Source organism: Rhipicephalus sanguineus, chromosome 3, assembly GCF_013339695.2.
Source record: "Rhipicephalus sanguineus isolate Rsan-2018 chromosome 3, BIME_Rsan_1.4, whole genome shotgun sequence".
Classification (NCBI taxonomy): Eukaryota; Metazoa; Arthropoda; class Arachnida; order Ixodida; family Ixodidae; genus Rhipicephalus; species Rhipicephalus sanguineus.
In genome coordinates, this window is record NC_051178.1 from 155,227,484 (window position 1) to 155,243,383 (window position 15,900).

The following is a 15,900-nucleotide window of genomic DNA, read 5'->3' on the forward strand; positions in this document are numbered from 1 at the left end:
AGTACCAGGTTTACGTCCCCGCCTTTTCTTCTTCATCTATTTCTTTCTCTCTCTATTCGTTGCATTCGGTGCGCGCGAACATTGCTTCGGTTTGAGTGTGGCATCATTTTGCACATTTACACGCAATCAAGATCGCGGCACACGGTGTGGTTCACTGTATGCACAAGCAGTGTGAACAGCGACGGCGCTGAAAATTTTTAGCTTTAGCGTAGCACGTTTGTTAACGAGACAAATATAATACTGTCTTTTCTGTGAACATCTCGGACGGTAATAAGCTATGAGGTTGTTAGCAGAAATGGAAAAAAGTCACAGTTTCGCCGCAACGGCGAAGCAATGAATGCGATAGCAATAAATTGTAATGTAACGCGAAGAACGGAAAGCAGCTCGAAATTGCCGGCGCGTCGCTCGAGCCCAAAGGACGCACGAAAAGAACGCACACAGGACGAGCGCGAACTAATGCGTCACAGCTCGACACTTGAAGCGCACTGCTCAAATATAAAGCAGGACGCACGAAACGAACGAGCAGGTACACACAAGACGAGCGCGAACTTATTGCCACAGTTGTTACTTATTTCAGTTTGAACAGCGCCCTCCTCAACCAGAATTCACGTTGCATCGACATTGCGCCTGCATAGGCAGTTTTTCCAAATCAATTTATAGACCTGGCGAGGCTCTGCGGTAGAATACCGGATTGCCACGCCGAATGCTTGGGTTCGATTCCTGCTGGGATCCTAATTTTCATTCGTCGGGTCAACGCTGCCGATGTCGGTTTTTCTTAACGCTCTCGCATTTAAGTTACCAATGTCTGTTCTCGCTGTTCCTCGGTCGATCTAAACTGTCAATCACCTGTGGCGCATACCCGTTAAGAAAGGAGAGGGTTTGACTACGTACACGACAGGATTTTCACGTTATTCATGCCATGACCCGAAAGTCATATTCGTCAAATCCTCTTACCCTCCCATGCCAATTTTGGTCTACACCAAGTTAAGGAGGCGACGATGAGAGCACCTAGACATGGGCGGCTAGATAGATAGATGGATAGATAGATAGATACGTAGATAGAAACGCTCAAAGCCCGAAAGGTTCGCTAAGAAATGCTTCGCATTTAATAATTCACTTTTTTTTGCAATCTTGCTATGTATCCGCTGTCCCCGTGCCGTGGTCGCATTTCAACCTCGTTTGACGCGTTTCTTTATTTTCACGTCACATTCATTCAATTCTCTTATACCCACGGCCACACGTATCAACCTGCACTTGTGGTATGATATACGGTGCTGTAGGGCAGGGAGAGCGGGCTTTCTTTTCGGTTTGCTTCGTGGTTTCCTTGTTTTCTCCCCGACCTCGCACGTAATAGACGACGTTGCAAGTATCGTGAGCATCGCGCGCGGCAGGGGGCGTCGTCCTCGCCTTCCGCTGGCGAGTCACTTAACGCCGATTACTTTCCTTCTGCTCGATTCTATTGCCTTCGTTTCTGTCCGAGCTGTCGTTTCGTGCGCCTCTCGCGTGCCTGGAAGTGACGACGCTAAGGTGGTGGCGAGGTTGAGGTGAAAGGAGGGGCGTCGGTGGCGAGTACTGTGTTCGCTCGTGTAAGGTGCGCACGACCTTCTTCTTCAATATCTTGGTAAGATGCAGGAGTTGCTATGTACTGAGATAACGTACAGTGATTGCGGCGAAACAATATGGACGAAACTTATGGCTATATACGGTTTTCCTTGTACAGTATCTTTCTTCGCGGTCGCCGAGGTTTATAGAGTTGCAAACGTTGATGTGATCGCCCTGTTGTGGCTTTTTTTTTTTGCTTGGTTGAAGAAGGTTAATTTTTTTTAGGTTTCTGTGATTTTTTCTTTGTATCTTTTTTTACAGTTATATTGGCGTCAACGCTATCTAATTCCTGTCCTACTGTACAGGACCCCTAGCAAAGAGTATGAAGTGGCCAATAGATACTGTACCTTGTATCCAAAGATTACGAAGTGTTTCGAAGTATCGAAGTTTACGAAGTGATCGATGCGGAAGAAATATCTAGTGATGTACAGCGGGGCACACAAATTATCCAGTAAGCCTGTAAACAAGACTGGATATATGCTACAACATGAATCAATTAAAAAAAGGCATATATAGGTTGTGTGAAACCTGCCGTATTTATTCTCCTGCCGTCAGAACTGGCTAAAGTCGGCTAAATGTTGGCCATTTGGTACTATGACAATGTGATGAAGCAATACATGTGTACAACTATGCCTGTACCTCACTTCATTAACACATTTGTTCACTATACGACAGTTTCTCCTTACGGAATCCCGCCGCGAACTTTTCTTGTACTTTTTTTTTCTCGTTCAAACCTTGAAACTTGGGAGGGAAGTACAGGTCTTACACGCAAGACGTGCCTTTCGCGGATAAATACGGTATACAGTCACCGAGGAAAACGAGCAGAGCCTTCACGTTGTTATGTATGCTCGACACCACTACGGATTGCCCTGTCCGAGTTGGGCTCTTTGCGGGACACGATGTATGCGGCCACCGCGGGTTTCTCGTCATTATTTTTCTTCGGAACCCCTGGGCTGACACCTTTTGCTGGCGATGTGCATTTATTGCCCACCGCTTCTCGGGCATCGTTTGTTCTTTCGGCGGTGGCGGGAACGTCGTGGCATAAACGAGGCCCTGCTCCTTCCAAAACTGCGGATAGTTGGGCTTGTTGGTCGTACATACCTCAAGAAACAGCGCAGAAAGAAAGAAAGAAAGAAAGAAAGAAAGAAAGAAAGAAAGAAAGAAAGAAAGAAAGAAAGAAAGAAAGAAAAGCGCGACAGGACATCAGAAGAAGACGCACACAGCGCTGTGCGCGTCTTCTTCCGTTGTCCTGTTGTTTTTTTGCGCCGTTCTTTGAAGCCTTCTTCTCTCGTTTATCTCAGCCAAGCAGCGCGGCGAGATATGGCCAGCGTCGCGCGTGACTTTCTTCGCGCCTGACGTCTTGTACGCGCTCGTCTGCGAAACGACTCCGTATCGAACAAAGAAGGCGCGACCGATCGCAGAAAATAAAACAGGCGTGCTTGTTATCGACCACAGAAAAGGCGCGATGAAATGTGGGCCTTCTTTGAGGCGCGTTTGTCGTCATCGATACGTGGAGTGCCACTAGCCTGTGCGTTCCATGCCGAGAAAATAGCCGCGATGTGCCTGAAGTACTGAGCGAGTAGTCGGGCAACTTAAAAAAAATATCACAGGGACTCTTATGCATTCATCTAAGACAACTGAAAGGCGAAGCTGTATTCTTTTACTTCTCAGTAGATGTATTGACCTTGCCCGCCACCCACCGAAAGCTTTCCGCACTAACGTGGTTTTGCACAGCCTCCAGGATCGGAGGCGTTTCGAGCTTTCTGCACGTCACCTGGTTTCGCACTGCCTCTGTGATCGGCCCACCTTTGACCAAGCGACATCATTACATTACGTTCCCTGTATTGTTTACGTTTTCTTTTCTTTTTTTTTATGTTGACATTATGTCTGCGTAGTAGTTGTTGTTTGGTAGTTCATATCCACAAAAAAAAAAAAAAAACTTTGAAGCTGGCCTTATTGCAGCGCACACATTTAGCGAAGTCCGTCTTTCACGGCGGCGGACAATGCCGCTTAATCCAGCTTGCAGTTCAAGTTTCAAGTATTATTTCAATAAGTGAGTAAATGTAAAACATGTGCAGTTTATGCAACGTTATCCTGTAAAGCGTGCTTTTCCGTAAGAACACCAGTATTGTGATAAAAACACCTCTGACGGGGACGTAAACGTGTATTCAAAAAATAATTTTCATTTTTATTGCAATAGCAATTATATGGACAGTCTTGGCTGGTTTTTACAGATATTGAATAAAACTGCGTTATGAAAAGCCAAACCTTTTTCAATGACGAAATGGTAACATCACCTCGTGAAACAATGTACCAGTCTTGACAGACAAGTTACGACAACGTTAGGCAGACAAGAAAACAAAGCCCAGTCAGAAGCCTTTGTTTGGCATTTGTTTAGCTCTTATTTTAAGTTGTTTAGGATCCCTTGAAACGTGTTTTGGGTGTCATCTTACGTTTCAACGTAATTTGGAAGAAGGGTTGTCTTGGTGTCTGCCTTCCTTTTTTTTTATGGTTGGGGGGGGGGGAGGGGGGTCGTCCATTTATATCGTGCGCTATTTCTTTCTCTCTCTCTGTTTCATTGAAAGTAGATGCGGGGAAACAAGCTTCGTGGTACCGAAGAAAACTTATGTTGAGTCTCCGCAGGGTATAATGCCACATTTTCCGCGGGCAATAATTAAGAACGCGTGGTATTTCGCGTGGCACTCTCAAAGCTTAAGAAGCGCTTGTAAAGGATGTTTCGCTTGGCAGAGCTTCTCTTTCAAGCGAAGTAACTAGTAAAAGAAAGCCAGAAGTAAGGCAGGCAATCCTAGAAACAACACTAAGGCATCATTAACACGAACGAGGACGTTGTGAGTCTGCGTTTCTCCCGTTCGCTATGGGGTCCTCTTCAAGTTTAATGAGCAGCCATGACGACCACGTGGAGGTAAATGAAACGACGTGAAACGAAATAACAAACGATGCAGAAATACAGCAGGAGAGGAAGCAGAGAACGTTAAAAAAATAATAAGACAGAGTTCGCGAGGAAAAAAACGTTTCCGCCAGATTAGTCCGCGAAACACTTTGGCGCCAAATTACCATTTTATGGGACTCGGTGAATCGTTGCACAGTCAGCTAACCCGCCGTCTTACCTGAAGACAGGGCACCAAATGCGAAACGGGAGAGTGGGATGGATAGGGGAGAAGAAGGTATAGGGGAAAGGATTTGCCCTGAGAGGGTGAAAGGAAGAGACCACGGCTGCCGGATCTTTCGATTTTCTTTACTTTTACCCTGCTTCTTCTTGCCTGCACTGAGCTGAGTCTGCCGTTTGGTGTGGTGCTTCGTCGGTCCTCCTTTGGCGACCAGATCTCGTCGCAAGTCTTTTTCCCTTTTATTTTATTTTTTTTCTTCCACTTCGCTGGCTCCTACACTGAGAGCCGCGTGGCTAAGAAAGACCGATGCGTCCCGGGCCAACTCTTCTCGCTGCTTATTTCTCGGTGGGAATTGTACGTACGTAACTCAGCAGTAGGGGGCACACATACATATGTATATATATACAAGTAGGCGGATGGAGACACACATACACACAGGGTACGTGCGAGGAGGAAACAAATGAGAAAGGAGCGGACGGAACAGGAAGAGATTTGTAACCCTAGAAGGAACACGGAGAACTAGTGGCCTATCGTGCAGGTATAGTATCGGTGTACCACCTGCCCGCGATAGCCTGCCATTGGCTTTCTAACACCATAGCGCGCGCGCGCGCGCGTGTTTGTGTGTGTGTGTGTGTGTGTGTGTGTGTGTGTGTGTGTGTGTGTGTGTGTGTGTGTGTGTGTGTGTGTGTGTGTGTGTGTGTGTGTGTGTGTGTGTGTGTGTGTGTGTGTGTGTGTGTGTGTGTGTGTGTTCGTTCCCGTGCGTGCTTCGATCATATGCGCGCGCCCTCTCTTATAGCTTCGTGTGCCCCCTTGTCGGGTTCGATGCAGGCGCGCGGGAGCGATATGCGGCGGCTAATGAGCGCTGGCTGTCGAGTCTTCTCGGGCGCCAATGAGAGATGAAAGCCGGCCAGAGTAGCGGCAGGGCCTGGCGTCGCTGTTGGAATGACGTAATTGCGTTTCTGCCACTGGCGCCAGCGGGACGAAGCGAAGGGGCGAGTGAGGATACTAGACAGGCGTGTATGTTTGTTGAGCGTCTTTTTTCTTTCTTTTTTTTTTCACGTGCGTGGCAGTGAGCGGTGTGATTATTTGTTTGCGTTCTGCTCGGATTAATGTGCGTGCCGCGTGCAGCGACCCTGAGGGCACTTTCGTTTTCGTGCCCGGTTGGTCGATTCTCCGCACCAGCGTGGTTCTGCGAGCATTGCGCGTGACATATCCGCTTCCGCGCTTGGTTTGTACCCGTCGCGTTATTTTGCCTCGTGGTTTGTGCAGCCAGAATGGTGGGGCGTTTCCATTTTGGATGACCACCGCGTCGGCTGGTCGCTCTTCCCCGATCGTTATTGGGACGAGTGCCTGTACGCTGTTTTAGCTTAATTATTCGGCAGTGCGGCGTGTACGTAGTTTTTTGTTGACAAATAGCCGACTGCTGTAGAGGATGAGGGACTAGTGGCTGGACGACAAGAATTGAGTGAGATGTATGGTTTGACCGTTTGACGAGCTTGTTAATAAAACAGCTTGAAATTTGGACAAGATACGATGAAATGGGTGTGGCGTAGCTTCTAACACGACAGGTGTGAGCGGTATGTGGCAGCTAATGAGCGCTGGTTGGTGTCCAGAGGTTTGGTGTCAGTCGTACTGAGAGCGTTCGCTTGTTTTCCGCTTTTCTTTGGGAGATTACCACCTTTCTTTGGGAGATGGCTCTTTGGCACGTGAATAGAGTGAGCGTGCCGCTGGTGATATCTTAGTCTCCTTCGCTGGCTTCGAGAAGTGTTTGCCACATTTATTACACCTTGCAGTCTTCGTTTTCTCATCTTCAGCGAACAACGACCACACTGCGCTCCTCTTCCGATTGCTCGGCATTATGACATTACAAAGGTAGCAGTATAACCACCAATGTGTAATAGTTACACAATATAACATGCAAGCAACGCAAGCCCCACGCATACTCAGGCGACGCTCAACCAGCTTAAGGGAGCGGAGGTGAAGGCAGTAGCAGCAGTATACTGTGAGCCGAAGCGAAGCGGCCAAGTTCATTTCTGCCTCGATGGGGTGGAGCCGCCTCCTGTCCGGGCTTGAAGCATTGGGGGGTGCTTGGAGTTCAGGGCGAGTTCATATCTTTCTCTATGGGGTATGGCCGTCGCCAGCTCCGGGCTCGTTCTGTTAGCGCAGAAATATGCGCTGTAGTGAAAGCAGTGAAAGAGAGGCGATGTGCACGGCATCTGTGTCTCAGGATAGCGCTCCGGCCAAGAGGGGAGGTTGGCAGCGGGAGTGGGGGGTGCCGTAATCAAATAATCGAATAGTTTTAATCGATTAAGTCGATTAATCGAAAGGCGAAAATCGATGACGATTAATCGAATAATTGTGAACCTTTAATCGATTAATCATTCATTGATTTTACCATCCCTATTATACAAGTTGCTTCAAAACCTTGCATTCATACTCATCAGGGATTGTTTGTGGTACTATCGGCGTCGAATGAAACGCAAACAGCGGCAAGCATTCGGAATGCCATAGTGCACGCCGTCCAGTCATCACTATGGACAGGCGCGCATATGCGCAGAGCTACCAAACCGGATGTGCGCGCCTGTATATGGTGATGACTGGACGGAGCGCACTATACCATTTCGAATGCTTGGCGCTGTTCGCGTTTCATTTGACGCCGATAGTAAATGCGCCCAACATGATGTGTTGTAGGTAATGTTAATCTTCTTTCAGGCAATTGTTTGTAAATGGATCGCATTGGAACGGCTTCTGTAACTACTGGCTCTTTAGGAGTGTTCTGAACTGTGCTGGTTTGGGGCACGATGAAAGCATACAACGCAACGACGGGACGTAAGAGAAGGCGGCAGACACTGCGTTTTGCCTACCCGCCACGGTGCTCTAGTGGTTATGGTGCTCGACTGCTGACCCGAAGTTCGCGGGATCGGATCTCGGCCGCGGCGACCGCATTTTCGATGGAGGCGAAAATGCTTGAGGCCCGTGTACTTAGAAATAGGTGCACGTTAAAGAATCACAGGTGGTCGAAATCTTTGGAGCCCTCCACTACGGCGTCCCTCATAATCATATCGTGGTATTGGGACGTTAAACCACAGATATTATTATTGTTATATTATTATTATTATTATTATTATTACGGCGCTTTGTCTGTCGTCTTCTTTACGTCCCGCCCATGCGTTGTTCTCTTTCTCCCTTTCACTGCCTGTCTTTTGAGAGTGAACACCATTTACACACCGCTGCTTCACCTCCTTCTTTCCCTCCACGCAGCTACCGTCCGTGTGTTCCTCCCCGCGGGCGGGGGACCGCGGCATCCGGGTCACCACGACGTCGTCCGCGCGTGATCCCGTCGTCAGCATGTGGGCGCAGGTGCAGCTGTCCAGCGTGACCGCCCCCGGTGGTGATGCCGCCAACGGCGACGGCTCGACGGCAACCGACGCCGGCACCAAGGAGTCGCCCGCGCCCAGCTCGCGCTCTAAGCACGCCATGTGCATCTCGCAGGACGGCTGCTTCTACCTGCTCGCCGGTCGCTCGGCAAACCTGCCACTTAAGGACCTCTGGAGGTTCGACCCGGGTAAGTTTTCGTGGGCACTTGGTCAGACATGTGTTTGGGCAAGTTGTTTCATACGTGATGCGGAACAGGGGAGCGCTAAAGAAATGGGGACGCAAACCAGGCGCTTAACTGTGGCTTATTGAAGCAACATGAAGAGTTATAACTTCAACCAGCAAGGGTGACCACCTTCGTGATACAGCCACCCAATAACAAGAGGGTCGATACCTCACCATAAACACCCATTCATGGCCGCGTGCCAATGCAGATTCAGCTGCCTATAACCCAAAGGCGATAGAACGTCCAAGTTGACCGCCTGTCCATGCAGTGTGTCTCTTGTTTGGGTCCCCGTTTTTTAAGCGCTCCTTTCTTCTGCATCGTCGTAGGAACATGTGCATGCGCGCAAAGTCCGAAGTGAGACCCGGTTATGCTTTACACTGGACGTAAAGCGTCTATTGACTTATTGTCCCCCTTTTTCCTAAACTATCCATTCTGTCGGATCGAATCACGAGGGCTGAGATCCGTACGTGCTGTGCGTGCACACGTACGCACGTGTACACGCAGCAGAACACGTTTGTCTTAACTTATCATTTCCATCGTTTTAAATACCCGTCCGTTTGTGTAAATCTCTATTAATAACCGTAAAACCTACCTGTGGTTTTATACTTATCATCGTCGTCTCGCCGACGAAGAGGAGCTCGCGCTTTCGGTGCCTAACGCTCGATTAAGACAGTCGCACTCCCAAATATTCAGTAAATCGCATTACAATAGAGACAATTTGATAACAACACCACAGCCCCGAAACCACAATCCTGGATAAAGGCTTACCTACCTCTGCTTTCGCGCCGCAGTATCCTCGAACCTGAAGACGACAGCAGCAACGACACCAATGACGACAACAACAACATATGACAAAAAAAGGAAAGAAAGAAAGAGCGAGTGACAGATGCTATAACTGTTTTCTCTCCCGGACAGCGCTTACGCGTCTAGTATACTGAGAAGCAGGAGGAAAAGGGGAGATAAACAAGAGACTCCGTCTGCAGTCCTCGTGGGGGCAACGTACACCGACGTCATTAACGGAAGCGCGTAATGTTCTTGCCGATCGCTTAGTGGATTGGCGCGTTCCGGTATCGCACTCGATACGAGACGCCAGCGACTGCGCCGTCCAATGACCGCACCTGCAGCTGCACTCCTGGCCGCACGCGAAACCACAAGCGCTGACACTCTCGCTCGCTTTTGCGCGCGTGTCCGTGTGGAGCGCGCGAAATCGGTTCGCTGTACTCTATACCCGATCGATTGGTCGCGACGACCGTTGTGGGCACAGCACGCGTACTAATGTATACGCGCATCTCGCCGCGACGACTTTGTTGATGATGACACAGGCGGGACTAGGATTAGGCCACTCACATAAGTACACCGTTCGCTTGCGTGTGTGCTTAACAAGTTTCTCGGCGTATATATCTTACCTAAAGTGGCATCGAGCGAAAAACGAAGTGTTCGTGAAATGAGGAACGCTAATGGCATAGTAACTGAGAATCGCAGTGCAGTAGAGTGAAACAAACACTTGTGAACGTATACGAAGAGCTCATCATCGCGCTACTCGAGTACAGGGGGAAAAAAGAACGCCAGGCCTGCGCGGAAAGCGCAGCACAGTCACAGCTAAAGCTGGAAGAGTGGCATTTCTAGAGTCCGTTGTATACTCTCTTAGGGCTACTAATACAAGTAAACGTGCAAGGTGCCCACTACGTCATAAATCATAATTTTTGTGAAGTTGGTAGGCACCCACTACGCCATTAAACGTCATTCGGCGAAGAAGCGAGGTACCCGCTGCACATATGTAAGTCATTATGTGCACTTTGTTGATGCGACGGCTGATGACGATGAAGAATAAGGTCTGTGTAGTGGGTTGGAAGCTTTAAACGACGCACTAGTTACATAATTCACATTGTGTGATGCCCAGTCGTTATTTCACTCTCCTACCAGAGAGAGAGAGAGAGAAAGGGAAAGAACTTTACTGAGGCCTTGAGAAAATGGATTGTGGGTGCCTTATGGGCTTCCTTGGCAACCAATAGAAGTGCACTTGCGAGGAACCCACTACGCTATAAATCATCATAATTTTTGTGAAGTAGGGAAACACCCACTATACCATTTTTCGTCATTCTGCGGAGAACAGTGGTACCCGCTACACACCTGTACGGCATTATGTGAACTTGACCTGATGACGACGAAGAATTATGGCTGAGCCCTTTGTAATGGGTTTGGAAGCATGCAACGACTCACTCGTTGCGCAGTTCGAATTGTGGGACGCCTGGTTACAGAATTCGCGTTGTGTGACGCCTGGTTGGTATTTCATTCTTCTACCACACTACATTACATACGATAATGTGGTTCGTTCCCGATATGAAGCCTGTATAGGGTCTTTTTGCAAGGCAGTTTCAAGCGCCGGCATGGCTTTGAGGTCGTATACCGGGTTGCCGAGGACCCAGGTTCGAATCCCGTTCTATCCTGGATATATTTTTCTTATTTCGTTTTTTTTCCTTATTTCGTGCGATAGCGGTTACGGACATCGGCGGCGGTGGCGGACAACTACGGCGTCAAAAACGGCTGTTGTGATCGCGTAACAGCTTTCTCTGTAAAAAAGAAAAGAAAGAAAGAAAGGAAGAAAAGAAAAGAAAATGAGAATTAACGAATACAAACAGAGAAATCTAGAAACAGGAGACTCTAGTACGCAATAAAGCGAGGTAGCTCGAACGATTAAAAAAATAAAAAGAAAGCCACAGTTGCGCTGTCAAAGCGGAGCAGGGAATGTGATAGCAACAAATTGGGATGCTATACGAAGTAACGCTCACTCCTTTAGCATGAGACCTAGAATGACTCAAACACAACGCTGGCGTACAGAAACGCCGCCGCTGCAGCGAGCGAAGCGACCTTCGTGTTGTCCATGGATTCAGTGCGTACTTTGCGATGAGAATACAGCACGTACAAAGGTACGAGCCGTCTGCTTATCCCCTCTAAAAATACGGAGCGCGCGACCGTGGGCGACCACGCCCGGCTGGTCAAAGCGAAGACGGCTTGAGCGGCGATCCGCGGCAGCCCTGACGCTCTTTCAGTCGCGCATAGAACATACGATGCGCGTGGCGATATTATAAATTTGGACGTTATGCGAAACATGGCGGTGATGGCAAGATGACGCCTAGAATGTCCATATAATCGGTATCCCCTTAAAAAAGAAAAGAAAAAAAAACCCTCAGGTGTTCATGTTCCAATTGAGTCTGTGTAATTGCGATACATCACGAGATTCTGTCATTGAGTAATTATCTCTCGATGCCCGCGTGACATTTTTTTTTTTCTATGTGAAGGGTGTCTGCATGCGTGAATAAACTCGCCATTTTTCCATGTACTGAAGCTGTCTATATCTGCTGCTCCTTTTATGAGGTTTCGATTTAAACAACAGCACGCCTGCTCTGTTAGCTACCCTTGCGAACGCATATTTTGTGCATTGTATCAGGATCCCACTAGTCTGCCTTCTTATATCCAGGATAGGAACGTACGTCTTACAAACATTGGAACAACATGAACGTCTTCAGTTTTGATGTTTATAATACTATAGGATAAATATGCTCCCATTTACCCGCATTATGAGCATTGCTCTTCGTGGCTGTTTGCACATCTCGTCCCTACTGCGTTTCTGTTCGTAGAAGTGCATAAAAAAAAGAAAGAAAGCAATGCGAGCCGCGCGACAAAGCAGACACACGGCAACCAGCTTAGCACTACGCACAAATAGCGCGAGCGCGGACTTCCTCTGGGAGACCGCAGTGAATTCAACTGTTTGCTCTAAAACGCGATGCGCTGCAAAAGGTCTGCCGGCTGACAGCATCAGCCAAGCGGGAAAAGGAACGGGGCCAGATACGGGAGCTCCTCTGGGACTCCATCGCCGGGCGTCCCAAAGGAGCGCGGCCGCAGAAATATATTGCCTGGCGCCAGGCCAATAAACGTAGAGCTTGCGTTCCACGCTAGGCAACAGAGCGAAGCGGGACAGCCTAGGCGGAAAACCCGAAAAACTGCGGCGCGAGAAAGTTGCAGGCCACTGGCGGCTCGGAAGCGACGAAGCGAGCTTGGAAGGATAAACCGTCGAGCAGCGAGCCTGGAGAGCCGAAGCCCGCGTGGGCGTACGCAAGGGGCCAAGAAAGAGAGCGAGCAGCAGAAAAAGAGACAAATACATGGAGGCACCGGTGGGCCAAGTGTAAAGCTGAAGAAAAAAAGTGTGAGCTGAATGCTATGCTGATGTGTTGGCGCTGAAGCAAAAGGGCCGAGAGAAAATCCCGTCGACAAAGCAAACGGCGCGGTTCAGCACTGCGGCGTGTTGGTGCGCGTTTGGGTTCTTGTAAAGCGGTTTGTTAGGTTTTTTTCTTCTCACTTTTTGGAGTTAGCTCAGAAACAGGGGCACTATGTTTTCGATAAAGCTGCATTGCGTCTATAGCCTGGGTGGATTAGCATTGCATCTAACTTCGAGTTTCGGCATGTATTTGTTTTTGTGATCTCCAACGTGATCCATCAATTTTTAGAAGCGTCCGGAATTAATAAAGCAGAAATTTCGTGGAAGCCATGTCCCATTAGCCACTGTCGCCGGGGGTACACGTGTACAGTACGGTTCACTATTAAAGTGGCATTTAACACTGCGTAAATTGTCATCAACATCCTAATGTCGAAGTTCCCACTTTGCTTGCGGCCGCAGCTTCGAGTGTTGGCTGAAACTATGTCAGTGCGTTGTGCACAAATCGCTAGAGATTGGGGCCCCAACTCAAACCCAAATTGACCTGCTGAAAATCCTGGCGATTGTGCACCTTTCATATAGGGGACATAAAACATAGCACATGTTTTACGATTATGTGTTACCTTCTTCAGTGAACCGCCTTCTACATGATGACTAGCTGCATGGAATCCTGTGCACACTTTTCATAATTCGGACAGCTGTAGCCAATGAGACAAATGTCATTGAGTAGGGCACAGACGTTGTGCGGTGCGGCGCGAAGTGGTGCAGTCACACCGGTGGAACTCCCGCATATTGAAGACGCTTGACGGTTGCTCTGTACAGCCATCGTAGATAACGTTCCTCCACTTCTCATGCAAGGCACAGACTTTGAGATACATTCTTTGATAAATACAGTGGAACCTCGGTAGAACGAAGTAACGTCTGCACCATAACTTAGTTTGTTATATCCGATATTCGTTGTAACAGTACAGATAAACATCTGCTGAACAAATCGACAGTGTGGCTCGCGCCTGAATCCTAGAACAAAAACGCACTAGTCTGGGCTTCAAACCCACTATAAATGAGGCAGTCCTTACCTGTGTTCTTGTAGCATACGTTATAGGTGGTGCAGCCAGTCAAATGGGCTTTTATTTTTGCTGGATGAGCAAACTCCGCAACTTTCTTAGTCACATTTATAGCCAAATTTTTAACATCACAACCACATCTTTAAAAAAAAATGTTGTTGTAAATTGTCTTTCAGTAATTATTTTGCTTTTAATACTACCTTACGAGTTTCGAGCCTGGCCGCGAAGCAAACATTTCTTCGTTACAACCAATATCGCGGCGGTCCTCGCGTTTTCGGTTTTGTTATTAAAAGAATACATGTCGCTGAAATGAAGCGTGACTAGCCAAAGTTTGTATTTAATTCGCTCTAACCGATAATTCGCTACATCTGTGTTCGTTATAGCGAGATTCAACTGTACATGAATATGACTGGTTTGGGGAATACTTGCCCAGGACGCAGTGCGGCTAAAACAAAGGCAAGAGAACACAAAACGGTCAGGACAAGGACTGGAAACGCTTCTGTGTTCTCTTTTGTTCGTCCAAATTGCGCCGGTTTCTAAGCAATTATAAACATACTTGCCCAAACGAAGGTCTTGCTTTGTGAATAGATCCGTTTTCTTGTTTTTTTTTTCATGTTTCCTTTCACGAAGCCGAGCCGACGGACACTCGAGTGTTATTGAATATAATAGCGCGTCCTACAGAGTCAAAGCACACACCGAACACAAAGCGTTACAAAATCTTTGATCTTGAATGGAAGCCTCTCAAGGCATTCTCGGCGGTCCCTGGGGCTTTTCAATTTTCCTGAGCTTATGTTAAACGCTCCGGGCGATCTTGTCTCGTTCCTAGTGGCTTTTGTTGTCGGACGCACATGCAGAGTGGTCGACGACCTGTATCGCTGTATAGATAGCGCGTCTTGTCTTCTTTCTGTGGCAGCTCTCGTCTGAGCCCTCTCTTCTTCTGAGACTTTTCACCTTTTTCTCTCTTTCTTACCCTGCAGTGCAAAGCCGCTGGGAGGAGGTTCGTTGCCGGGGAAGCCGACCTCCCTGTCTGCAGGAGCACACTGTCGTCTCCTGGAAGGTACGCCCTTATTTATTCCAGATTTATTCAATAGATGGGGAACTTATAGCGCAGAGGAGCGTTTGCTCGCGGACGGATATATAGAAAACACCACCATGCATAATCTTTCTTTCTTTCTTTCTTTCTTTCTTTCTTTCTTTCTTTCTTTCTTTCTTTCTTTCTTTCTTTCTTTCTTTCTTTCTTTCTTTCTTTCTTTCTTTCTTTCTTTCTTTCTTTCTTTCTTTCTTTCTTTCTTTCTTTCTTTCTTTCTTTCTTTCTTTCTTTCTTTCTTTCTTTCTTTCTTTCTTTCTTTCTTTCTTTCATTCATTCATTCATTCATTCATTCATTCATTCATTCATTCACGCCGGTCGCGGTAGTCTAGTGGTTATAGTGCTCGACTGCTGACCCGAAGGTTGCGGTATCGAATCCTGGCCGCGGCGGCCGCATTTCGATGGAGGCGAAACTCCAGAGGCCCGTATACTTAGATTAACCTGCACACAAAGAACCCCAGGTGGTCGAAATTTCCGTTTCCTTTCACCACGGCGTCCTTGATAATCATATCGTTCTTTTGGGACGCAAAACACTAACAATTATTAATTGTATTGATTAAATTAATGTAAATTAATTAATTCGTTGAGTGATGAATGTAGGAGTATGAAATGCAAATTCACTCGCGTCATTTATGATATAAAAAAGCGTTCCGGTGCTGACCTCTTTCCGCAGGGTAAGCTGTACGTGTTCGGCGGTGAAGTTGGCTTCGCGTCGACAGGCGAAACGCCGCTCTGGATATTCGACACAGGTGAGTGACCGTGGCGCCGACTGTTTTCTGAGTGTCCCATGGAACAATTCCGCGGAACACCTTTTCTGAGGGTTCCGTGGAATCGTTGCGCTATCCTAGTTAAAGTATGGCGACTATACCGCGCAAGATGACTTAGACATGCCGAAGGTTTTTACCGCGGTCTGCAACTGCTAATACATGTTTTAGCGATGACATAAATATCAATTCCTGGAACATTTAGAAATTACGACGTTTTTTTAGAGCACCGTAAGTGTGTAAAAGAGACAGTGTATTTAAATCCGTGGTGCAATTCATGCGACATGCTTTAAAAATTGAATGAGTGAAACACCAAGGCATAAAGGTAAGGGCAGGGGCTAAGTGCAAAAATGCGCTTGCAGTTGCACGTATTCGTTCTGTCAACGATTTTCCTCGTGCGCTGACTTAACGAAGTCACGAGCAACCCTCCGTTCCACTTGT

At 47.7% G+C, this 15,900-nt stretch overlaps 1 protein-coding gene across 1 annotated transcript in view; it reads left to right on the top strand.

Moving 5' to 3' along the window:
• LOC119387518 (uncharacterized) overlaps positions 1–15,900 on the top strand; it is a 102,145-nt gene that overhangs the window by 33,019 nt on the left and 53,226 nt on the right. Inside the window, exons 2-4 of the mRNA XM_037654929.2 lie at positions 7,992–8,295; positions 14,586–14,665; positions 15,369–15,444. Of these exons, the coding sequence (XP_037510857.1) occupies positions 8,079–8,295; positions 14,586–14,665; positions 15,369–15,444 (373 nt within the window). The 5' untranslated portion in view covers positions 7,992–8,078. The remainder of the gene's footprint in view (positions 1–7,991; positions 8,296–14,585; positions 14,666–15,368; positions 15,445–15,900) is intronic.